Consider the following 26,777-nt stretch of genomic DNA (forward strand, 5'->3'; position numbering starts at 1 on the left):
TATGTCCTTCCGTACCACCCTTGCGGCCTTCACGATTTGATGAAGCACTAGACTGGGGGTGCACACATCCGCTCCACGACCCACTTGATACAAGAACTCCACCATGTAGCGGGAGCACTCAGTGTTATTTTTCAATCTCGGGTATATATTGTAAGTAGCAATGCAGTGGAGTACCCGATAATCGTACGTCAGAGCTGTCGCGTACAGGCAGACATCCCGTGTCCAATAGCTCGGCCGCACAAGAAGCGAGTCCGCTCATCACGGGCTTGACCCGATTCCAAATTCTTCTCATCGATTTGCACCTCCCCCAATGGCACTCCCATGAATTCAGCAAATTCTTCAACCCCCAAGTGGATGTTTTCACCACGTACTAAAATGTCAAATCCCAGGGGCTCGAATTGAGGATTTCTAATTCGAGTGTAGAACACCCTGGCCTACCCTACATCGGCCTTCTCACTTTCATAAAACATAGGGCCCCAATCCTTCTTCATAAGCTTGTTGAGTAAGGGGTGATTACCTAGCAAATGTTCCTCCACGGAGGCCTCAAAAGCGACTTGGCGCACGCGAAAATTTTCTGAGTCTTCAACGAGTGCTTCATCTACTTGAGGATCGTTTCGCCTCTTGGATTATGCTTCCGAGCTTGTTTTCCCCTTAGGATCGGCCTTCTTCTTACTACGCCACTCCTGGCTCGGCCCTGCCTCTTCGGAAGTCGGTCTCTTCTTGCCCATAAGGGAAAGGACCACCGGGTTAGTGAAGAATGAGGCAAAGGTGGCGGAGAATGCCCTCTTTCTCGGTTGAAAGGGAATGGGTCTTTAGAATGGATTGTAGCTTGGGTTTTGATAATGGATTGGTGAATGGATGAAGGAATGTGTGTTGGGTATGAATTCGGAATGGGATTTGAAAATGGGTTATGGAATGTGAAGGAGAAATGGGCTTGAATAAATGGTATTGAAGATGGGGTTTTGAGGTTGAAATGGATATGAGGGGTTTTGGAAATGGAATGGTTTTGGAAAAGGTTGAAAGTAGGTTGTGCAAGGTGAGGATTGAGGGATGAAGCTTGAGAAGGTGTCTTGAGGTTTAGGTATGGGTTTAGGAAAGGAAAGTTGAAGATGGGATGTGAAATGTGAGGATTTGAAAGATGGGTTTTGGGGATGGAGCGAGAAAAATAGGAGGGTTGTGGGGAGTAAAGGAAGATAAGAGATTGTTGGAGGATGTTGACAATGGTTGGGAGGATGATTTGAAGGAAAGGTTTTGAGGGTGGGTTTTTGAGGAAAAGTGGTTTGTTGGAGGGAAATGGGTTAAAGGGAAGAAGCTTCCTCTTGGAAAAGGGTTGGGTGAAATGAGGGAGAGAGATGGAGTTGAGATAAGAGGTTTGGGAGATGGAAAATTGGGATTTTTCTCTCTTAGGTGGCTAGTAGAAGGGGGAAATGAGAGAGAAAAGAGGTGGGGAGGTGGGGCCAAGCTTTATTTTCCCGTCCACCATGGACATTTATTCTTTTATTTTATGTTAGTTTAATTATAGCCCACATCGCTACTCATAACATGGGGGGGGGCCCTTAGTTTTAATTAGTAGTTTATCCCTCCACCCTTCATCCACGGCATTCCGCTTGATCGCAATGAAGATCTCTCAATTTCGAACGGAAAGCTACGGGACTTTCCTACTATGTGTAAGGTGATTTTGCCGGTCATCTCGCCACAAAGTCTAGTCCACACCAGACAACGAATGGATGGTTTCATGACCAAGACCCAGAAGAGGTTGTCACCTCACCAGCCATCTCCCCACGAAGCTCTATTCCGATCGAGTAACAAACAGATTGTCGAAGATTCACCCTCCGTCGATCGTCTCGCCACAAGGCTCGGTTCCAACCAAGCAATGAACAAACGACCATTCCTGCACATCATGACCATTCTGATACGAAGCTCAATTCTAATTGTGCGACAAATGGACCATCGTCCCTCAAGATGATCGTGCGTGCTATTATTGTATTATTTTTTAAAAAAAATCATTAATAGAATAACACTTTCGGCTTATCTCTTCTTTCTTTATTTTTACTGTTGAACTATAGTAACGAATCACGCTAAAAGAAAAGTCATTTATATGATAGATTCACGTCTGTCATCATAGGCCAAAACAAACCCATTCAAAAGGGCTAACCCCTAGCCTTTTATAAATGACTTAAACATAACATAAATCGGTGGTCGAGAGGGTAACTGGATCCCAATCCAGTTACCAATCTGTCCATTTCGGCGCAGAAGACACTAGCAATTCAATCAAAACCTCTGAGTCAAGTAAATTTTAGCACACCCGCATATCTTACTCTCACACGAACAACCAATCCAGGCCCTCACTTACATGTGTTTCCCAATGTGATTGAATTAATAGCAACATGATGTGAAATACACTTGATCCATTAGCTACTGATAATATATATATATATATATATATATATATATATATATATATATATATATATATATATGAAAGGTACTACGCTCGACCTCACGATAAGCTCCCGTGTGGTCGAGTTGCGTAGGCCCCACCGTGATGTGTGTCGACCATCAACACCGTGCATTTGATGGGTCCCCTTTAAATTACGGGATATCCCAAAAATCAGCCGTATACGGAACTCAGGTGGGCCATACCATCTAAAATCATGTGAAGACATGTCAAAAATATATAAAAGCACTTGGTGGGGCCCACCTGAGTTTTGAATGCTGCTGAAACTTGGTCTGAACCCTCACCCAAGTGGGACACACATAATGGATGGGCTGGATTTGCAAACCACATCTCGGTGGCCCAAAAAAATGATTATGAATGTTTTAATGGTGCACGGCCTTTTCCCACTTCTGTATGTGGTGTAGCCCACACAAGTCACGGATTGACTTGATTTTTGAGACTTAGGCCCACGATGGAATGGTGCATCTGACTGAGGGGGTAGATGTTTGAAACGCATCACGGTGGGGCCCACACAACTCGACCTCATGGGACATTCCCATCAGCTCGAGCGCATAGCACCTTTTCCCATATATACATATTCCTATCTCCTGCTCACCCGTCTCCAGGAGACCTTTTGGTCTTAACTTGTGCCGGGCCTAAGGTGGGCCCCTCCATGGTGTTTAAGTGAAACCCACCTGGATCAGCACCTGTGTGATCCTATTTTAATCATAGGGCCCAAACATTGATCTGGTAAGTGCTTCAGGCGAGCCATACGAAAGGAAAACAGTTAGGAGAGTGACACCCACCCTTGATTTGTTCATGGCCCAATGATTTATATAAGAGAAATCCACTTCAACCATTAGATGTGAGGTTACAAATTAAGTGTAGCTAAAAAAATCAGGTTGAAATGTCATTCAGGTTGGCAATACCAAAGGTATAAAGTATGACGAGAGACGTTCACCCTTGATTTCTTCGAGGCCCTACCATGATGATTACGTGATATACACAGGAAAAATTAAGTTCCACAGAAAAATTTAAGCCTAGGGCCCAAAAATGAAGCCCATCCATAATTCGTGAGCCACACCAAGTAAAACAGTTTGAAGGGTGGGTGTCACCCTGTACAGTGTATTCAATCTTGTGGTCCACCTGAATTGCATCTAGGGCTAATCTTTTAGCCCTAGGCCTAAAATTTTGTTACATAGTTCTGTAGGAGTGGATTTTTAAAAACCATGTAGTTGGGCCCACTGCCACCGCCCATCTCCTGCTTAAGTGGATACCTGGAAGGTTAGTCACTACAAACCATTTAGGAAATTCACGTGATGGGGTGTAAACCTCTGTATTTCCAAACTTCTCTCCGACCATCATACAATTGATTCAAAATTAGGTCTAAAGGCCAAACAAACAGGCTAAAATGTTATTTAGGTGGGCCACACCAAAGGAAACACTTGAAGGAAAGACGTGCACCCTTGTTTTTCCTGGACATCCACACCATGCATTTGGTTGTCCACACTAGGTTACGAGATGTCCCAAAAATCAGTTGTATCTGAAATTAAGGTGGGTCACACAGGTAAAATCGTATCTAAACATCTAAGAGCACTTGGTGAGGCTCACCTGAATTTTAGAACAACCTAAATTTTGGTTTGACCCCATTCAAATAAGACACGCATAATGGATGATTTAGATGTTTGAATCATATCTCAGTGGGCCTTATAAGCATCCACTCTCAGCTCCTTCCTATTGCGTGGCCCACCTAAGGCAAGAATTTGGCCTGATTTTTAAGACTGCGATCCACCATAGAAGACTGCATCTAGTTGATGGTGTGGATGTCCAACATACATTACAGTGGGCCCCACAGAGCTCTACATCATCGAAAGATCCCATGAGCCTCTTGGAAGCCTTTCCGAATAAATACAAAATGGGACGATAACCAAGGCCCAAAGGAAAGCCCGTTGTCAGTTAAAAGGGGCCCACACATGGAGGCCTAAAGAAAAGCCCGTCAGCTAGAACCTTCCAGATTCGAAAACTGCTTCCTGAAACCGCGAGAACTTTCCAGACTCCTCTCTCTCCACTCCCTATTAAAGGAGGCCATTAAGGGCCCCTCCGATCATCATAATTACGGAAACTACCCTCCATCTCTTCCTCTGAAATCAGACGAAAACCCAAGAAAGCTCAAGCATCTTCCTTCCCAAAACCCCTCCACATCCCAACCGTCCATCAGAATGCCGAGCCGATTTCCAGGCGCCATGACCCAGGACTGGGACCCCGTCGTCCTGCACAAGCACAAACCCAAGAGCAACGATCTCCGCGACCCGAAAGCCGTGAACCATGCTCTCCGGACCGGCGGTTCAGTCCAGACATTGAAGAAAGCCGACGCCGGTTCGAACAAGAAACCGGCAGTGGTGGTGAACGCGAGGAAGCTGGACGAGGAGACGGAGCCCGGTTCGCTGAACCGCGTGTCCACGGAAGTGAGGCAGGCGATACAGAAAGCGAGGTTGGGGAAGAAGATGAGCCAAGCAGAGCTGGCGAAGCTGATAAATGAGAGGCCGCAAGTGGTGCAGGACTACGAGAGCGGGAAGGCCGTACCGAATCAGATGGTCCTCGCGAAGATGGAGAAGGTTCTGGAAGTCAAGCTGAGAGGGAAGATGAAGTAGATAAGATGTATATGAAGGAGTGCGTATTGTACGCCACTGTGGATTTTAGCTGAATGGTATTTTTGACCTTTCTGTCCTTTTTGCCTTTTTTTTGTTGTACATGAAGGATTTTCATTTTAACAGAATGATGCAGTTTCTGCTCTCTGATCTTTTTTCTTTGATGGTTTTTCGAGTTTGTGATGGAATGTGATGTTTTGATTCGATCCGCCGTTCATGGAGCGGCGTTTGATTGGATGAAGGGTAATTAATGGTTGGGATTGTGCTTTCTGGGATGTTTTTGGTCCTTGGACGATAGAGTCTGGTAAAGAGGCTCTGTCGCGTGTGGTTGGGGTTCGAGAATCGTTAATATGGGGCTTCTCATCAGACCATTGAAGTGGTGGGCCACAATCCCGACAGTGCATCTGGGTAGGCGCAAATCAACCTCCCAAAAATATACGTGTCTTGGCACAGAGCAGATGTAAGAACATCCCAGATCGTCTTTACTAGTTAAGACCAGAGCCGTTCTCGGCCTGTTACCCGGGCTTTGGTCTGGCATGCATGCCCAATCTATTTCCAGATGAGCTTAACGTGAAGTCTTTTAGCCCACCCTTATATATAGATGTTTTGTATCCTACAAAATGCCATTATAGTCATTTGGTTATATCTTGAATATTGTAGACGGTTTCATACATCTAAAATGTCTACGTCTTTTCCATGTATAACCCACTTATCAACTCGGACCTCGGAAATTCAGGTGAAATTTAGGAATTTTATCTTCCTTCCTTTTCTTTTTCTTTTTTTCTCTGAGCATGGATGAAGCTATTTTTAGGCATGGGGTTGGACCTGGTATGCTAGGTCCATGCGGGGCTAGCTCAAACCTTGGATCATGGGATGGACAGGGAGTCTAGCAAGACTTGACAAGCTCACTGCCACTCCTCAAATTAAATCTCTGCCCTAGAAAACTAATGGTGAAATTACCATAATAATATGATGCATTCATTCTTGGTCGAGCGGCTGTTGAAAGAAACCTGATCAAGTTTATATATATATGTGTGTGTGTGTGTGTGTGTGTGGAATATATTGAATGGTCATCTTGTGTAAGGAGATTGACTTAGTGTTAAGATAGACAGATTGGACCATCAAGACCAACTTGGTGTTAATACGCCTTCATGTTTATAGATATATTAGCTCCATCAAATCCCTGAAAAGATCTCGATCAGTATCAATCATGCATGGGCTCACTTTACAATGCTACAGCGTTATCAGTAAGTCATCCACTTGGTCTACCTAGGACACTGTTAGTATATTGATATTGTGGGTTAAACTATTGATCAAGTGTTTTAAAGGTTGATTGGCACCTCTTAAGGTTTTTAATTAGTTAATCTTAAATTTTAGTTTTAATTATATAATTGTTTTAATTCATACTTAATGAGCATTCAATATCTAAGATTTGTTTGATCCGTTTCTTAGATTGGCATATGTATTAACTAGGGATGGTGACTATGACATTGGGAGATTTGAATGAACGGGATGCATGAATAGGTTAGTATACCTTTTTTTTATAATAAGGTAGAATATGTAGGGTGATACATCATAATTAGTATGCTTTTTTTAAAACGCACTACACGAGCACTTAAACCTATGATCTCAATGTTGAAACGCAACATGTGTACCACTAAATTGTTGGAAATAACGGAAGTATACTGAGCAAAATTAAGCAAAGTACATGCAATTGCACAAATAAATCCAAATAAGAATGATCCAAATTTTACATGGAAAAATCCATGTCGAAATAAAAAGCCATGATACAAATCAATGACTAATGCAATATAAAAGTATAATTACAAGAGATAGATTATCTCACCGATTCGAACAAGCTTCGAATCTCCTTCAAACCTTAATTATGCCTTTGAACTCTTATGATCATTTTAGAAACCCCTAATGCATTTTAATCCTTCTCTAATCCCAATTACACCCAATAAATATACTACCCAATTAGAATATGAAACAAATTCTGCACTTATACAATTATGTGCACATGCTCAATGAGACCTTTTTGATGGTATTGATAGACATGGAAGCTCTGGCGATGACATCAAAAACCCTTCGATGCCATCAAGTAGCAACTTCCAAAATTATCCAATAATCAAATATGAATTTTCTGATTTTTCTAAATTTTCTCAATGGGATTGAATAGTCCGTCAATAACATCAACAAGCTCTGTTACAAACAAATTTAAGACATTAGACAACAATCTCCACTATGTCTTCAATCAATCTTCAGTCTCCATTGCTCTAAAAATTAAAGAATCATAAGTGGCATGATGAGACGCAAAAGACTAATGGTATTGAATATGCAGATGTAGCTTTACCTATCCAAAGCACAACACACGCAGGTGCCATACTTCCCAGACTCACATCAAAACGATCTTGACCATCCAACACAACTAAAAACTCCTAAAGGAATGTTAGAGGCTTTGCCCAGGGGGGGCATAATATATTATACTCAGGCGTGTGAAGCATGATATGCAGGCATTTAGAAATAGTAGGCATGGCATACAGTAACTTAAATAAAACCGAAGAAAATATGGAACCCACTGTCGCTGAGTCACAGTCACAATATAAGATTGGTTGAACAATCTCAACCACTGATTCCTTCCCGAACACTCTTCGTCTGAATACGTCTATCATATACATTTTTATTTATAACCATAAATCCAAAGAACCCATAATTTGAACAGTTAAATTTGCAGTGCCTGCGTATAATCATCCATCACACACTGCCACTTCTCATTATTGAACGGACAGCTTGTAGGTAGATCATTCTGCAAGAAGAATCATCCAAGAATGTAAATTTTTATAGATATTATGGAATCTCCATCCTGGATTAAAAGTTTTAAGGCGTAGCACGTCCCAGCTTTTGGATCTCATGAGATACTTTTGAATATTTTCAATTTCTTACGCATAAACAGAACGGCCCTACACTGATCAGCCGTTTCTCGTAGCACTGACCATCTACCAACATAGATACACCTTTATCAGGTGCACTTGCACCACCCGGTTTAAGCAAGCTCACCCGATCAGTAAACCACAATGCAGGAACATTTTTTGGGACCCAGTCTAGTGCACATGCGCCACCTGTTATGTTAATGGCCATCTGAACGTACATGAATCCTTTCGAACTTTCTTTTTTTGGGACCCTGTCTAGTGCACTTGCATCGCTGTGTTTTGGCAGGCTCACCTGATCAGTAGACCGCATTGCAGGATCCAACTAAACCAGCCTCTCTACTTTCAATTCGGATCACGCCAATCTTTTCATCAGGTGGCAACACATACAGAACAAAGTCGAGAAACTAACAAATGGAGTCCACACTCAACATGCTGACTGCGATATGAGGACCCCTCAAGGTGAATCCAACATGAAAAACATCCAGGATGTCACACACATGCCATACTGGCATGTATAAGAGGCACACACCCGCAGATTGAAACCCGTTGGGATGTACTTCACACTTCCACACATTCTCTGATTTCTGCTACTTGAAATTTAAGTCCTGCAATTGCAGAGAGAGAGAGAGAGAGGAAGAAAAGAAGAGGAACCACGTGCCTGCTGCGATGGAAGCCAGAAAACAACAAAGCTTGACACGTTTGGCAAAGCATTTTAATTGTAAAAAAGGAAATCCATGGAAAATAACAGGAGCAGAAGCCTCTGCAGCATATCTCAACAAGGTCTCTCTCCCTCAACAGTATAGTTTTCTCTTAAAACCCCTCTCAAAACCGGCTTCTTAGAGACCCTTAAATGTAAAGGAGGCAGGACACCGCAAAGCAGTGGCCTGCATATCTTCAAACATATATCACCCATAATACTAATCCTATTGACCACTTTGACCCTATTTTGACAGCAGGCTGAAACAAAATCATAATACAGAAGATGTGACAGACAACCACTATGGCTTCAATGAATCAGAAGACAAACCGTAAATTAACTTGATTATGCAGTTTGGGGCCCACTCTCAGGCTTCTCGGTGTCCATTGGCTCTGGTGCAGCAGGATGTTCCTGACCATTGCTACCTGGTCCCGGTGAAGTCTCGTTTACATCGCCAGTGCCATCGGGCTGTGACTCAGTAGGCTGCGCTTGCGGTGGTGCTTCAGGTGGCGTCTGAGGCTTAGGAGGTGCTGGCTTCGGTTTTGTCATTATCGGCCTACAAAATCTGTCCGTGCAACTGTATTTCAACATCTTGCAAACAAAAGAATAGAAAATAACAAGAACAGGTTTTAAAACAACCAATTGGCTACATGTTGTGGTACACTACAACCCATGCCCTCAGAATTTGTGCCTGCTGATATTTTCAGCGGAAATCACTTCCATAATTGGTTTGTAGGTTAAATTAACATACAGCCAGTTGTGGGTGATCGGTCCAGGGAAATCAAACTTGCCAGTTGCCACTGGATATTGGTTATGCCCAACAACTTGCATTCGTCTGTACGCTAACATTCCATCTATTACCAACAGATCCAAAAGTCGAGCCAGCAACAACTATAAAAGAGAAGGTTCCGATTTCCAGCATATGGCATTGTTATTAAAAAAGAAGTTGATCTAGCAGACAAAAAACGGCAATTAGGGAGCCTGTTGGGCAGATAGCATATCAGGAACATATTTTCCCTTTGCCCCTTCTTGGATTAGAATCCAAGAAACAAAATTCCAAATCAAGAACAATGACCTCTCTGAAACTATTTTCTTCTCCAAGTCATGACCAAGATCTCTCCAACATGAAATTTTCGCATTCATGATAGCGCACAGCACACTGAAAGACAGATCCAGACAATGCCCTAAAAGTAGAGGTCTCTAGAGTAAATGGTGCATTAGCGTTTATACCTGTCAAGCGCCTCAGCCTTCCGCTTCACATCAGCTGTCAAAAGAACAGGATTGGCATACTTGGGCAAAGCATCCTGCTGCTGCTTTTTCTCTCTCAGCCACGCCTCTGCCTCCCCACACTCATGTACAACCTACCAAATAATACAAGCAATATCACATAGGACCTTAGATGATATATTTACATCAGCTCCCCAATTATCTATCATCCTATATTTACTCCATTTCATTAGTTCATTGTTCACAATCCGATCAGTTCAACAGGAAACCACATAGGATGAACAGAGTCCAAACTAGGATCCAACTAGGACTTCATAAAAATCATTCCAGTTGGTCAAGCCATCCAGAATCTACCCAAATGAGAGTCACCCACAACATAAGGAACTTGAACTCAGCAGCCAAAACAATAATTTCAAAGACAAGATTGAACTTTTAAACAATTTACCTATCCAAGGCCATCGTCAATAATTCAGGAGAGTGGAGAGACTGAGAAGGATGTTGCTCACAGAATTAGAGCTGGGAGGATGAATTGGAAATGTGCCTCTGGAGTTTTATGCCATCACCGCGTACCAATGAAACTGAAGGGAAGTTTTATAGGATAGCTATAAGACCAGCCCTGCTTTATGGGACAAAATGGTGGGCAATAAACAAACACATTTTCATAGGATGGGCATAGCCGAAATGATGTAGAGATGGATGAGTGGCAAGATGAGGAAGGACAAAATTAGAAATGAATCATTCCATGGAATTTGGGAGTAGCACCAATAGGTAAAAAGATGAGGGAAAGTAAACAGAGATGATTTACCCATGTGCAACGGAGACCAGGAACTACATCGGTTAGGAGGAGAAAGTTGGTTCAAGTTGAAGGCTCTAAAGGGCAAGGGGAAAGGCCCAAAAGGACATGGGTGAATTCCCTAGTTGACCCAATTAGTTGGGACAAGACCTATAGATGATGATGCCCTATTCAAGACCACTGTTACCTTCCCTAATGCAGTTGCATACAATTCCCTTCCCTTTGCATTTGGCTTAATTTGACTGTGAATATTTGTGATATGGCCTAATTAGAATGTACAACTGCCAACAAACAGCAGCTCGGAAGATACAGAATGTACAATACCTTCTGCTTTTCTGCTATGTCGATGTGATCGAATTTAGGATCTTGTGACATAGCTGCCTCTCTGTAGCTAGTGATGCAATAGACAAGCTGATCAAAAACAGCTCCCCGTTCTGTGGACTCCTTGTAACGCTCCTCAATGGGGTCACCTTGCTGCAATCCGAATACCAGTGTCATCTACATAAAGATCTTCTCAAATTAATATACAGAAAGTTAAAAATGCAATACCTTCTTGAGCTCCTCCAGCTTGGCAATGTAAACACCCTTGGTTTCGTCTTCACCATCTTCATACAACCAATCCTCCGTTTCCTGAAGTTTGGCAGAGAATGCCTCCCTCTCGGAATCAGTTACGAAATCCTGATACTTGTCGTGGAGCTGAATGAAAAGAGAGAGAGAGAGAGAGTCATGAGTCCAGATATAACAAGGCCGGTGTGCCATCCGCCAAGCATATACTAATGAAATGCTTGCTTTACCTTGTTTCTCATATCATAAACATATGCCTCCACGGCATTTTTCTTATCCTTTGTTTCTTCCATGACTCTGTCTTGAAGAGCCATCTCGAATTCCTTCTCCACTGCCTTCTGCACATCTACAGGGGCCATTCCGCCATAAACCACCTCCGAAACTGGGATGGTTGTTTTCTTTACCTTCTTCTTTGCCACCTCAGCCTGCAAACGTGAAATCAAGTATTCAAATTTGGACAACAATCTTGCTTCTTAAGCAGTATTGAAAACTACTTGCATTAGAATCAACATTCAAGCATTACATAGACCTAATCACCTAACCGATTGTATGCTTGATGCGCATGAAATAACATACCAACATTATCTCATGCCTTTGAGCAGTAAATACCGGATATGCATCATATCATACAACAAATTTACCGACATTATACACGCCACTGACTGTTCAACACCCTCTTCTTTGACGCAGGAAACATATTCATGCTTTGTACTTCGAATGTCTACCGGAAGCATAATGAATGGCCTTCACTTGGTGTCTAAAATGCTTCATCTTCCTTCCACATTCAGATTTCAAAAATGCTAGAAGGTATCAAGTATAAGATAACAAGAGATGACACCCTAGTACAGCTTGCTTCCTTTTGCAAATTTACAAGCAAATGACTATAAGAACATGTTGTAATGATTCTAATTAGCCAAGAAGATGGAATTACTCTGCCATCTCAGAGTGAAGGTGCGGATGAAAGAAATCAGGCATTTATCCACCCAACAACCTGCATAACAGGCAAACCATACATAACAGTCTACTTAACCCAAACAAAGACAGGAGAACATTTACTACCTCTTCCAAGGAGGATGCCACCAAAGGTCCTCTCAGTACAACGTAATTTAAATGAAGTAAAGAAAAATATAGAAGGAGATGCACAGCGTATGAACCCGCTAAATAACAGAAAGGGCTAGCAGCAACAACATGCAGACATGATAAATAATTGATGCATAAGGAAGGTATCAAAACACGGTCAGAAAAAAAAATGCTGAAACATGCTCCAGGGACTAAAAGCACCCAACACGACCCTGCTATCAGTTCTCCATGTTCACAATTCAAAGCGATATGACACAGGATATATTTGTTTCCCTTCTTTCTCCCTTTTTTTGGAGTAATAAAAGGCCATTTTTAAGTCTGAATAAATTACTACTCACTTGGTGATTAAAAGAGAAGCAAAATGATGAAGTTAATATCGGTTTGGTGGTCGGTTTGGGAAGAAAGAAATGGCAGATGCTTCAGGGATATTTCCAACTCCTCCAAAGCTGTCTCGTCCAGAGCTAAGCATTTATTGATCGAATGGGCCTGTCATGTAGACTCTATGAAGGACTGTGATTTTCTCTTTTTAGGAGTTTAGGTGCGTCCGCCCTCTCTGCGGACTCTCTCTTCTCCTTTCTGTAATCTTTTGGTTTTAATACAATTCGTCATCTTTCAAAAAAAAAAAAAAAATGATGAAGTTCACTTAAGCAACCTGAAAATTTTGAAAAACGAAAAAGCTCAAATGTGAGGGAATCAAAAGGCGTCTTTAAAAGGTTAGATACCTAAGAGCAGAGGAGTGTCACGAAAAGTTTCTGCCTAACAAAATCAAAAGACAGCTTAAAAAAGGATACCTAAGGGCAAAAGAGTGTCACAAAAAGGTTCTACCCAATAAAATCAAACCACGTGATGACCTAAACTCCGTAAGTCAAGCTGAATCTTGCCTCAAGTTTCAGGTAGAACTGCATTCCTAAGACCCAGAAACACACATTCTGCTATAAGAAACTCACAGAAAGAAGAACATCTCTATTGGTGGATCCAACTTTTCTAGTCCACTCCAAGCCCTACCCTACTCCTTTTCAACTTAGATCACTCCTTTGTCAAGTTACCATAGGTTTTTTTCTGCAGATCCTTTGAATCTTCAATAACCTGATACAGGAACTTTGCGAAAACGAGATTCCAAAGATGTGATTGATAAATGTCGGTGGAATATCTGATATCCTGAATGAAGTTTGAGATTAGAGTGCAGAGGGGCCTATTCTTTTTTTTTTTCACGTGGGAAGAGATGTGAACGAATTAGCAGATAGCCTTGCTGAAAGGGGGCATTGAGGAGAGGATTGATGTTAGCTGTCCAGGATTTGGATGACCATGGCTGTAACATGATGTATTCGTGTGGTTTCTGACCCAGCTTGTTTTTTCATGATCTGCCTCCCCTGGTAGTGTCTTGGGGCTATGTCTTGTTGCCAGTGTTCCAAATATGGGTGATATTATCAATAATATCAGTATTATTGATATCCCTGGGTCGGCGATATCAAAATTGCAGGATGTATAAAAAATTCCAAATATTGCCAGTACTTTTATAATATCAGTGATATTAACGACATCAGTGATACCGTAACAAGAATCCCTTACAAAAGTTACCTGGTATTGGCAAGAACCAATAATAGCGATAATATCACTGATACCAAGTAAACATCAATAAATAGGCAAAATTTAACACCAAAAACCCAAAAAATCTTTTTTTAGGGGTTTTTTTTTAAGAATTTTGTTCCTTAGGGCTCATTTGATTGGAGGTAAATGGTGGTAAGTGGTAATAAAAGCACAATGATGATTTTTATCAACTATTTGAAAAGAGATGGAATTCCACCTCAAAAAATGTGCAACTTTCAACGACTTTTCAAAGCAAAACTCTGTGGGCCCCACCATAATGTATGAGTTATATCCACACTATTCATTTATCTTTTCAAATCATTTTAGGGCATGAGCCCAAAAATGAGGCAGATCCAAAGATTACGAAGACCACACCACAGATAACAGTAGGTTCAATGGTCAACGTAATTATTCTTATTGTGGGCCACTGGAGCTTTGGATCTACCCCATTTTTTTGGCTCATGCCCTAAAATGATTTGAAAAAATGAATGGACGGCGTGGATATAACACATACATCATGGTGGGGCCCACAGGAATTTGGTACAGAGCACGGTACCCAATGTGAGACTTTTTCAGACGATGTGCATTTCCAAGGAAACATAAAGGTGAGTACTTATTACTTATTTACCATTGACTACATGCAATTACTTCCAATCAAACAGGGCCTTAGATGATTTCAATTACTCCAGGTTTGTAGTGAATAAAAGTTGGCATTTGGAGAGAATCTCAATTCGAAACAAAGACGGACCAGAACTCAAAGGTAATGAAAAATCCAGCAAAACTACATTTTTTCCAAATGTCAGCATGGATTGTAATGGAAATTCATGTCTATTGATTCTCATACATTGACATGGATTTGTGGCAAAATTGTAAGTGAAAATTGGGGGAAATTAAGAAAATCTAAATTTTTCCATTTTTATGTTGGAAATGTGTTCTTCACTGTTAATTAATGTGGCAATTTTATAAATTCATGAGTGTCGACCAATCTATTGATTGGCTACAAATTTTGTATATTTATTTTTTTGACAAGTCGACAAACATGTTTAGACCCTTTTAAAATGGAAACTTATTTATGTATAATTGTTTTTTACAATATTTTTATTCCTACATATGTAAACATGTCTCTTTTAACATCTTCTATAGTTCCAATGAAAAATTCCACCTTTTTCCCAGCGTTTCGCCAATGTTTCCTCAAACAAAAATATTTTTCTAAGTATTGGTTATAATATCGACGATACCGATACATGTTTCCGTATCTCTAGTTATCGATACATGTAAAGATTCCGATAATTTGAACAGTGCTTGTTGTATCCATAGTTTTCTTCTCTTTTAACAAAATCTACTTTATCTTTCAAAAGAATGATAAGCGTACTAATACGGAAACATATATGGGAGTGGGATATGATTCTCCGTTCTCAAAAGTTCAAGATATGGATATAGGACTACCTCATTTTTAGCATGCTATCAACATTTAGCTTTCCAACTTTTATTGGAAATATTTGACCTATTCCATTTAATTATGTGAACTGAGATACTGCTTTTAATATTACCATTACACTCGAATTTAATACTAACTTACTAGTATGGTAAATTTAATAAAATCATTTGGGTTCGTTTTGCATGCAAAACTTTTCTAATAGCAAGTCTGTATAATTGAAAATAACATATTCATGGCTTAACAAAATTTTGTCCATTTTTTTTAATGTTCAATTGATTACTTTGCTAGCCTACCTTAAATCACAATTTTATTAATTTATCAGTATTGTGGATGTTTGATACGTTTAATAAAAATTACAATTTACCAGTTCTTCAAGGGCAAAGGCAATCTAATGCAGGGCCATCATGATGCACAATTCAAATCAATGACTGGGCCTATTCTAGTGATTTTGGTCATCCATCATATGAAGTCTCTTTTGATAGCACATCCATCGAAAAAAAAAAACTTTGATCAAATGATCCAACCATCAGCTCAATGGCTACAAAAATGCATAACTATAATAGAAGCAATCATTGATCTAGATTGTCCATCATGTGGGGCCCACATTTAATATCATGCCCCTCGTAAAGCTCACTTTTTTAATTGGATGATCCTAGCCATATAATCAATGCTAGAAAATGGATAACTCCTAATGGAGGTCCAATGCCCACATTCCGTTGCTAGTCCCCTCAGAAAAATCAGTTCTATTGAATGATCCAGACTATCTAATCAATGGTTGTGAAGATGGATGGTCCGTGTTGATATAGTAATACAAGAGTTCCAATCATTCATCCAAACCGTCCATGCTGGGCCCACTTTTGATTACATATACATCCCAAATCACTATGAATGGATGATTCTAACTATCCACTCAATGGCGAGGAACATGGGGGTCCATATGGATTACAATAGAGAAGGTCCTTCCATTGATTTGGAGCATCCATCTTGTGGGGCCCTCCTATTATTGCTTGTCACTCTTAGAAGTGGATGATCTCAGCCATCGATCAAAGGCTAAGACAAAGGACGGTCCATATGATTTTAACCGAGAAGATACCATTATTAATTTGGACCATCCATCATATGGGGACCTTTAATTGAACATCCCAGCCAAAAGATCACTTCGATTTTGGATGATCCTAAAAATCCAATCAATGGCTAGTAAAATGGACTATTCATATTGATAATAACAGAGAATGCCCAATCGTCAATATGGACCATCCATCATGTGAGGTCCACCTGTGTCCATCCTCTTAAGGGTCGCTTTGATCGGATGATCCTAGACAGACATTAATCAATTGCTAAGAAAATGGATAGTCCATATTGATGATCATATAGAAGGTTCAATCATTGATTTGGATCATGGGGCCCACTTTAAAGCCTCCCAGAAGATGACTTTCATTAGATGGTGTGGGGACCAGGTAGGGAGAGAGAGCAAAAATGTGTGTGTGTGTGTGTGTGTGTGTGTGTGTGAGAGAGAGAGAGAGAGAGAGAGAGAGAGAGAGAGAGAAATAGTAAGCTTCCTCCATGAATACCAAACACCTTTACATGCAATTCCTGAGAACATCAATTAGAAGAATTTAATTGCAATTTTCATGTTTATCCAAACGGACCCTAGTGTTTGCAATTTTACAATATAAACGCATATTTTATGACAAGAATACAAGAAAATTCGAGTTTCAAAGATAACAAACCACAAATAATAGGGATTTAGTTAGAACTACTACAGATAAAAGGAGTTAGTTGATTTGAAGGCTCTAGAAGTTAGTTGATTTGAAGGCTCTAGAAGGGCAAGGAGAAGGCCCAAAAGTACATGGGTGGAGGTAAGTAGGAAAAGACTTGATGGCTAATGGTTTAACTTAGGATATGGTCCTTGATACAGTAGAATGGCAGAGTAGGATTCTCATATTTGACCCAAATTAGATGAGATCAGGCTTAGATGATGTTGATGATACAATAGGATTTAGTTTTAAAAAATCCTGCTAGTAAGATACTAGAGTATCAAATACGGGCATCGGTAGTCTCGTGCACTTTGAGAAAATAAGGGAATCTTGGTTTCATATGGTGCCAACTATTGTGACCATTTCCAACTAAGTCACAATTCAGAAGCGCATGTTGAGTTCAGGCATCGTTCACATTAGGTGCTAAAAACCATAATAGTCACCAGGGTAATCATCCCTGAAACTCCCTCAACAGGATAAAGTGAACCAACAAATAATCACAATCGTATGTCCAAGTGAACCAAAAATGTGAGGTGAGGAACATTTGTCCCCTCAACAAAATATAGTGTTTTGACTACCCAACTCACAATTTAATTCAATCAAGAATGGAAAACAATATTTCAGCGTAATTCTAAGAATTTCTAGTATCATGATTCATGACATCTGCAATAAGACAGTTTTTTTTTACCACCCGAACATCCAGACAAACAGAAGAAACAATGTTTTAATTTCTAAGTACATAAGATATAAAAAGGACTCTCGTATAAGCTGGTGCACGTGACATCATCCTATGGAAGGGATGAACTATCAGGTGAAAACTTACTAAATGAGCAAGTGTTGCCCCAACTGTTCTAGTATGAAACCCAAAAACATAAATTGATATAAGAAGAAAATGACAACAACAAGCTCGACGAAGAGACAAATTCTCTTCCTGCAGCTCAAATCATGGCACCAGAAGGCATGCCAATGGATTGTGGCCAAATTGAACATCTATTACATATAGTTGGCACAATGTTGGCTACCAAACAGAACCTCAATAATCAGCCTATCTGTTTTTTCTTTAATTTGATGAATACATAAAAATGATGAATACAAGATTTCAGCGTAATTCTAAGAATTTCTGGCAGCAGCATGATTCATGACAAATGCAATATGCCAAAAAAAAAAAAAATTACCATCTGAACATCCAGACATAAACAGAAGAAACAATGTTTTAATTTCTAACTACATGAGAGATAAAAAGGACTCTCATATAGACATGCATAAGCTGGTGCGCGTGACATCATCCTATGGAAGGGACGAACTATCAAGTGAAACCTTACTAAATGAGCGAGTATCACTCCTCTGACCTCACCTACGATTGCTGAATTATGAAACCCAAAAACATAAATTGAGATAAGAAGAAAATGACAACGACCAGCTTGATGAAGAGACAAATTCTCTTCCTTCAGCTCAAATCATGGAGCGAGAAGGCATGCCAATGGATTGTGGCCAAATTGGCCATCAATTACATATAGTGGGCACAATGTTGGCTACCAAACAGAACCTCAAATAATCAGCCTCTGTTTTTTCTTTAATTTGGTGAATACATAAAAATGAAATTTATTTATTTATTTTCAAATGCATATTCATGAAATAGAGTACATGTAAATCTACCTTTTAACTCCAGAAGGTCATTGATGGTTTACATCAATTTACTGGGCCCCTGCCCTTTACCACTAATAAAAGAAGAATTAAAGGCAATTGCAAATATAGCAGAATTAAGCCAGCCATGAGGTTATGGCAATGATGCTTCATATTTAGAGTGAAGAGCATTAGAATATATATATATATATATATATATATATATATATATATATATATATATATATATATATAACACAAATAAAACAAAGAGCCAAAAAGAATCACACATGCTAAGAAGTTGGAATTGCAGTTCATTTTCCTTGGGCAACTCTCACTACTACTATTCAGAAAAGTAAAGAATTTTTGCTTTTTAAGGACAACCATAATTGAGCAAATAACTAGGTGCAGTGAATATTTGCAAACCTTGGTGTCGGTTTCCATCTGCGCAGGTTTGTCTCCAGACTCCGGAGCACCATTTTCAACCCCAGCACCAGAAGCATCATTGGCACCTTTAGCATCCTGCATATTTACATCATTTTCACCAGCACCTGCAGGGGCAGCATCGTTTAAAACCTCATCCATTTCCATCTTTGCAGCCTCTTTGGTTGGCTCCTTTGCTGCTGATACTGGAACCTCAATTTCTTCTTCTTCTAGTAGCTGGAATAAATCAACAAGAAAATTGCTCATCAATAATGGAAAAATGCGTCAGCCAACTACAGAAACTTACTACTGTTTCCCTCACTTACAATTGCTGAGTCAATAGAGACAATGCCATGCAAATTCAAGCGAACTTTCACTTTCACTTTTGCCCTTTCACCTTTAGTAGATTGGAAAGGTCCAATCTGTCCAAAAATGTTCCAAACATTAGAGCTCTCAGCAATACAGGTCAGTAATGGCAGAGACTAAACAAAGATCAAGTTTAAGATGAATGCCGATTGGTTACCGTGTATGAGCTAATCTTTGATGGAACCTGCAATTCACTCACATCAGCATAATGGACATCGATCGTGAATGTGCCAGACCTGTAAAATGTCAGAGCCTTGATACTGGGTGTAGGGTTTCCCTTCGGAAATACAACAGTGCTTTGCTGGTGCTCCCCTGCTCCATTCTGTGAATCAGGGGCCGAGCCTTTCCAGGACAAAGCAATGGGGAACGGAAAACTGTCGTTGGCCTTCAGAAAAACCAAAAAACAAGAAAAGAAAAGAAAAATCAATACTCAGATACTGGTGTAAGTAACTAGAGCTATGGCGAACAATTGTCGTAACCATCAACTGGAGCTATGGCAAACATGTCTTCAAATAAGCATGCTTAAAACATCAAAAATGAATGCTTCTCAAAAGAATAGACTACTACTCCGCATCATTAATAACGATTGTAAATGGTAAATGAGGAGGAACAAATCAGTTTGGACTTTGGACTTATGATAATGATGCAAGCCAATTATAAGAGAAGAAAGAATCTCGCTGGAGAGGAGAAAGCAAGGAAGCAACTACTGTCCAAAGGCAAGGTGCCTAGAAAGCACCATACAAATCAATACAGATAATAGTGGAAGTGAAAGAAGAATGATGCTAAACAAACATCATCAACTAGCAGTCTGTTTTAATTATTAACCACACCCAAACAGATCTTAGTAAGTACCCAGCGTAAAACATATATTACATTCAAGTGATGATTGTCAGCTAATTAGCAAACAACCATGATAAGTGCACTGGGCCCATTCTGATGGCTTGGTTGGATGTGCAGCTAATTTTCTAGTGGTTTATTGCAGGTTAAACTTCAATCATCTCCTCAATAGATACATTTTAAAGATACATATTAGCTAAGGTGGTGCAGGTAGTGAATATGGACATAAAGGCTGGACTGCAGCAGGATAACAGGCTACCAGAGCTGGAGAAGTACCATAGGTAGGATACTTCGGCCAATAATAATAAAATAGAGCCTGCCACAACCACAAGCCCCACACACCAGGAGTTGGGGCTACGGATAATGTATGGCAGCAAGAAAAGCTCCACAAAGCTACAGGGCAGAATGCATGCAAGAGAGATAGAGAGGGGCAGAATGTGCGAAATAGAGAGAGAGAGAGAGAGAGAGAGAGAGAGAGAGAGAGAGAGTCGACTGGGTGTCTTATGAAATGAAATCCTGCAAAAAGAAGCTGCATCCCTTTACAGTATAGCTGATATTTTATTAGAAATAAAAAAGCAATGATAATGAAAAAGAGAAAGAATCTCTCAGCAGTCTGCTGCATCATCTCCTTCCCTCCCAATATGGATATGGTGGATAGATGCTGGGATGGTCTAAATTTCAAGGAATTTATTTTATTTATTTATTTATTTATTTATATATATATATATATATATATATATATTTTATTTTTGGGCTCATGCGCTACGGGACGATGCTCAATGCCTACCAAGTTACCTACATAGCATGCTGCATAGACAACTGTGAGATTATTCAAGAAATCAAAGACACATTTTGCATTTTGCCAAAGTTCTATACACAAAATAGCCCCCAAATACTAACTCTAGTAATTTCAAAGAATGATGATTGGTCTCGCAATGAAATTTAGGAGAATGTTACTAAATCTCACCAACAACAGCCCCAGACCACGTAAGTATGTCCATAAACTAGTTGTTCAGCCAACATGATATTGAATAAAATCAAACCATACACATTAAATGGAGGAAATATTACCTGAAACTCCCGCACTTTAAATGTGGGACTCAAAATTGCACACTGTAGAGCACAGCCTCGGGCAACACACTCACTTGCATTCATAGTGCGTCTTGGCTCCTTCCCAAAAAACTCAGTCAGTATCCTAATAATCGCTGGGACACGGGAACCTGACCCAACAACCTCAACTGCATGAACATTCTCCACACCAATGCCGGCCTCTGCAAGAGCTTTCTCCAATGGCCCCTTTACCCGCTCCAAAATTGGGATGCTGATCTTCTCAAATTCTTCCCTTTTGATAAACCCCCTCACATCCTTCTCATCCATCAAGCACTCAATGTTCAGAGGCGCCTCAGGATTCGCACTCAGCATCTTCTTCAGCTTCTCACACGCAGTTCGAAGCCTCAGGCAGGCTCTGGCATTCTGATACACATCAATCTTATACTCTTCCTTAAATTTTGCTGCAAAGTACCGGAACAAAACTTCATCAAAATCCCGACCGCCAAGAGACCGATCAAACGTGTGGGCCAGGATCTTCAGCTGGCCTTTCTTGAATCCAGCAATGCAAACCTGCATGCTAGCATGGCCCACATCAACGAAAGCAACATTCAATTGATCATTCTCTGGCAAGTCCGTCTTGTAAATACCATAAGCGAGGGCCGTTGCCGTTGTCTCATGCATCAAACGTAGCGGATGCAATCCTGCTATTGTCGCCGCATCCAAAACAGCCCGTCTCTGGAGATCGGTGAAATAGATGGGAATCCCAATACAGCAATCAACCACAGCAGCATTGAGATTCTTCTCAGCGATGCTCTTCAAATTTGAGAGCATCATCCCTAACAGTTGGGTGGGAGTGAAGGTCCGCACTTCACCAAGATACCGCGCGTGGATCAAAGGGAACCCATCGGGCCCTTCAGCGACGGAGAAGGGCAGGGACTGGAGATCCCGCTGGAGCTCCGGATCGGAGAATTGACGGCCGATCAGGCGCTTGATCTGAGAAATGGAATTCTTGGGGTTCATGAGGGACGAGGCGGCCCCCGCAGTGCCGATGAACCGTTGCTTGTCGCCAAAGCATACGATAGCCGGCGTCTCACGCTTGGACTCGTCGTTGAGGACGACATCGATTCCCCGCTGGCGGGCCACAGCAACGATGCAGCTCTCATTGCCCAAATCGAAACCGACCACGCTCATCTTCTTCACTCCTGGAGAGAAAGAAGGTTGATCTAGAAAATCAATGGGCAAAAGATAAAAGGAATTTGTAGGAGCTGAAGAAAGGATAAAGTCGCAGTTCTGTATCTGATTTTCTAGGGTTTCTGAATGCAAGAAAACTAGGGTTTTGGGAGAGAGATCGGATCTGTGGAGATAGATAGATATAGAGATTCAAATAGATTCGAAAGAGCGAAGAAAACTACCTGTCGATTTTGAGAGCTACTGACGATGTCTTTGCTATTTCTGTGTATGATTTTTTGGCGCTTTCAAGAGCTTTTGCTGTATCGAATGTATTCGGGCAGAGAAGAGAAATAGGGGTAATAAGCCGTCAGGGCGGGGGTCTTTTTGCACTTTTCCTTTTACTTCTAGAACCCTCTATTGCTGTCTGGGGATTACTCGAAGATCCCTGCTTTGTGTATACGTGCGCAAATGCTTCCCACGTGTAGCACTTCAGCATAGGCACGCGGCACGCGTGTGCGATACCTGAGCTGCTCGCCGGGTACGCAGAGAGCGAGAAAACGATCTGGTACAGCGCTGTATGTTTCCCGCCAAAGTGTCAGACGTACAGAATATCCGGTTCGTGGAAAAGGTGGGCCAGACCATGATGAGAAATTGATACAAACGTCGGGCCGATCCACTCATTGAGTGGGACACAACATGAAATCAATGGACAGACGATCGTATGACTTAGTGAGCTAGAGTGGACCACTCAATGAACAGATCTGCCTGATTTTCAAGCCAAGGAATCATCGTTTCGTGTTTCACATTTCTCACAGACCGGATTGGATATCGCACGCATTTAAAACAAATGACTGTAGGGGAAATCTCGCATGCAAATGTTATACATGATCGTTTCTAAAAGATGGGACCCACGGTGCTGGGCCATGGTTCAATGACCGAACCGGTTATAATCACGTCCCAACTGTCGATCGCATGTGCAACAGATCCCAAAATTGAAGATATTAGATATATGTTATTTTGTTATTTTATTGATTAAATGTGAACCGTTGTTGTACGGTCCATATCCGGATAAAAATGGCTGTTTTCTTCATGAATATGAACTGTTGCGGCGTTGAGATTTTACCTATCTATTAGATTTTTGTGACATGGACCATCCGCCTAGGTGCAGAATATGAACGGTTTAGATCACGGAAAATGGATCACACTTGCCCCCACTCGTACAAACTGTGGGAATATAACATTGCCACAGCATTGTATAACAACTACAGTGCAAGTACCTGGCTGAGAAATCAGGATGGACCTTTCATCAGGTGGGCCACGCGAATATACGACCGAATTACCCTTTTTTTTTGAGGCATTAATGTGGTGCGGTCTACCTGATGAATGGATCTTATGCAATGTGACCTACGAGATCATTCTTAAGTGGTCTTTATCAACCTTGGATGGTCTTACATCACGATCAAGATTACATATCGCGATGGGGAAGTAATATGCCCACCTCTCTCTAGCAAGGAATGGACATATCTGTGTGGGGGCCACCGTGATGTATCTGTTTATCCACGCAGCTCATCCCTTCTCTTGTGTCATTTTAAGTACGAGCTCAAAAATATGGCAGATCCAACTCTGGAGTGGACCACACCAAATAGTAAGATAAGGCTGCATGCCCCCGCACAGATCTGGCCGTTCCTAGAGATGGGCGAGTGTCGGGCGTAATTCGTGATAACGAATTATTCTCTTCTTTTTATATAGATTGTGCATTTCACTTCTATGTGAGTTGTGTATTTAATGATTTCTTTTATTTTTAAGATGTACATCTCTATGAAAGCTTCATTTGAGGCTAATGCATGTATACAATAAATATAAGGAAAATTATCCACATTATCTTATGTTACCATGGTATTAGAATGGTTTACTTGGGCCATGCAACTTTGAGTCCATTGCTCGCCATCAACATATTCCATCTTCAAAACCTGAGCCCCTTCATGCTCCTCATCTCTTTCACCCGTTGTTAGTCGACACAGTCTCACGGCCACCGCACCTGTGTGCAGACCCATTACCCTACCCCTATGCGTAGTCCCGCAGCCCCCCATTGCCCTACCAATGTTCACAGTCCCGCCACCCTCCAGCCCTTCAACCCCACAGTCGCCCATATACGCGATCCTAAAATCCTTGCTTCCGCATCACCAATGTTTGGCATCAAAACCCCTCTCCCACAGCTCCTGCTACGCAAAACCCCAAACCTGGCACCAGCCCTACTTATTTTTTTACTTCAGTTGCTTCTTTTGTAGGCTATTTTTCCTAGGGTTGGTCTCCTAAATCAAGCAGGACATTGGCGTCAATCAAGAAATCTCTTTAGTCTTCGGAGAGTAGAACCCACCCTGTGGCTCTTACTCACTGACCCTCTTTGCCTCTCTGTGTCATTGGCCTCTTGAAAAAGGCAAATGTTACTATGTAGTTATATATCTATATATCCAGATTGTTAGCTAATGGTGAGCTGACGGTGGACACTTGTCCATATTTCATAATTTCAGCGGTTACAGGATCCAAATACAAGTTTTTTGTTAGGCAAAAAGCATGCCAGGTGGGTGTTGGCTTGTGGCGTGCCAACGGTCCACTTGGCACCATTTCGTCTGTCAGATTAGGTCCCTAGATAAATGTGGAAGTGAAAAACAAAAGTAGGGATAATAACATCACTGTCTACTCGTTGTGAGCCTATAATTTTATTATCTCGATTTGGTCCATTAGTTGCTCCTGGGAGGTGTCAAGGATCCTTAATATGCAAATCGTTTAGAATTGTGATACTTTATGGATCAAATAGAGATGACTTTGAGGCGTTAAATAGGGTTTTAGGGGGGTTTCATGCTCATTTATGAATTGATTTGTCATGTTCTAAATCTACCGATCATGCTCGTGGATTGTTACTGAGGGTCTGGGCCTTCTGATTGAATAGATTTTCAACCATTCTCGAGTTGTCTTAAATGGTTTTATCGAAGCATGGCCAAAGTATCGTGAATGCTAGATCTCGAATGGAATCAACTCGCTTCCGCGGATGACTTTCTCGAGGACTTTTAGGCTTGTGGTTAAGAGAGTACTACATTTGACCATAATTGCCATTAACCAATTATTTCGAATCTACAGTCTGTTAGACCCTACAGAAGCAATTAGGACTTAGAATTCTATGATCCTTAGCCCTAAGATAACTATTGAGGTCCCGTTCAGACATTCTGAGCAAGAGACCATGATTACATATAGGGAATGTATTGGGCACCCACTCTACCCATACAAATGTACAATATTTACTTCACAAGATCTGCCTAATTTATGAGGGATATGATTAGTTCTTATGCACAAATTATAAAATATATTGAATGCAGTGGTGGTGGTGGTTAATCAATCTGAATTCCTGGTGGGCAGGATCCAGCTACATTGGCAGGCTGCATAACATATGTTCGGACTAACTGAGTGTTAAGTGTTATATATGTGGAACAATGATGCGAACGTGTATGCTATGCTTAATGACAAAGTGTGAGTCAATTAGTTGTGTTTCTGATGTGCATGATCTGATTATATCATCAAGTCATAGAGCATATGCCTAAGCTAATTGGGTGTAAGAGGTGACGTGTTGTAATGCGAAGATGATGTATTTGATGAGCATAAGGCTTGAGAAGGGAATAAGTGTTACACGACACTAATGCTTTGAATTAGATGAGGCTGGTTGAAAGTTGAATGATCGGATGAATGGTGGTGTCGCAATGGCTAGATCGAGTGGCTTGTATTAAAACTTAAGTGGCCCAGGAGGCTTTTACTCTAGCTAGACTTGGCTAGACTAGAGTCAAGCTCTCTCTTCCACTCTCACTCTCCTTGGTGAGGGATGGAATGAGATTTCTGGGATGCTTGGGTGTTTTTTGAATGCTTGGGAATTCTGAAGGATGATGATTCTTGAATGATTGTTGGATGCTTTGAAATAGGAGACGAGGGGCTATCTATAGCCCCCAAACTTGGGTTTCCTGCAAATTTGGGTGATCCTATGGTTGAAAGGTGTATTAATGGTTAGGATTTGAGGTTGCCATGTGGCAACAAACGACTTGGATTGAGTGTTAAAAGGGTAAATGTGGGTTTGGATATGGGCATATGAGTAAATGTGCATTGG

General features: G+C 41.0%; 2 protein-coding genes across 3 annotated transcripts; one reads left to right on the top strand and one right to left on the bottom strand.

Moving 5' to 3' along the window:
- Positions 1-4,533: 4,533 nt before the first annotated feature.
- LOC131223412 (multiprotein-bridging factor 1c) lies at positions 4,534-5,232 on the top strand. Its single transcript, XM_058218818.1, has one exon. It carries the CDS (start codon positions 4,657-4,659, stop codon positions 5,086-5,088), a length of 432 nt encoding a protein of 143 aa, XP_058074801.1. The 5' UTR covers positions 4,534-4,656; the 3' UTR covers positions 5,089-5,232.
- A 3,473-nt stretch (positions 5,233-8,705) lies between these two features.
- On the bottom strand, positions 8,706-23,025 carry LOC131223414 (heat shock 70 kDa protein 15-like). 2 transcript variants are annotated; one of them, XM_058218820.1, is made up of 10 exons: positions 22,870-23,025; positions 21,479-22,659; positions 19,728-19,955; positions 19,531-19,626; positions 19,208-19,441; positions 11,527-11,721; positions 11,282-11,428; positions 11,057-11,206; positions 9,943-10,073; positions 8,706-9,277 (listed from the first exon to the last, which is right to left on the bottom strand). In XM_058218820.1, exons 2-10 carry the CDS (start codon positions 22,646-22,648, stop codon positions 9,058-9,060), a joined length of 2,571 nt encoding a protein of 856 aa, XP_058074803.1. In that variant the 5' UTR covers positions 22,649-22,659; positions 22,870-23,025; the 3' UTR covers positions 8,706-9,057. The 2 variants fall into 2 exon arrangements, with proteins under 2 accessions (XP_058074803.1, XP_058074804.1); XM_058218821.1 differs by having other exon boundaries at positions 21,479-22,680; positions 22,870-23,020.
- Between the last annotated feature and the right edge of the window lie 3,752 nt (positions 23,026-26,777).

The sequence above is a fragment of the Magnolia sinica genome, chromosome 13 (genome assembly GCF_029962835.1).
Source record: "Magnolia sinica isolate HGM2019 chromosome 13, MsV1, whole genome shotgun sequence".
In the NCBI taxonomy this organism is placed as follows: domain Eukaryota; kingdom Viridiplantae; phylum Streptophyta; class Magnoliopsida; order Magnoliales; family Magnoliaceae; genus Magnolia; species Magnolia sinica.

Excerpts from the sequence above, each read along its gene's own strand:
- LOC131223412 (XM_058218818.1), top strand. The coding sequence starts at position 4,657 with ATGCCGAGCCGATTTCCAGGCGCCATGACCCAGGACTGGGACCCCGTC.
- LOC131223414 (XM_058218820.1), bottom strand. The coding sequence starts at position 22,648 with ATGAGCGTGGTCGGTTTCGATTTGGGCAATGAGAGCTGCATCGTTGCT. Across the intron at positions 19,956-21,478 it reads TTAAAGTGCGGGAGTTTCAG|GCCAACGACAGTTTTCCGTT; the intron begins GTAATATTTCCT and ends GTTTTTCTGAAG. Across the intron at positions 19,442-19,530 it reads TCTCTATTGACTCAGCAATT|CTACTAGAAGAAGAAGAAAT; the intron begins GTAAGTGAGGGA and ends GATTTATTCCAG.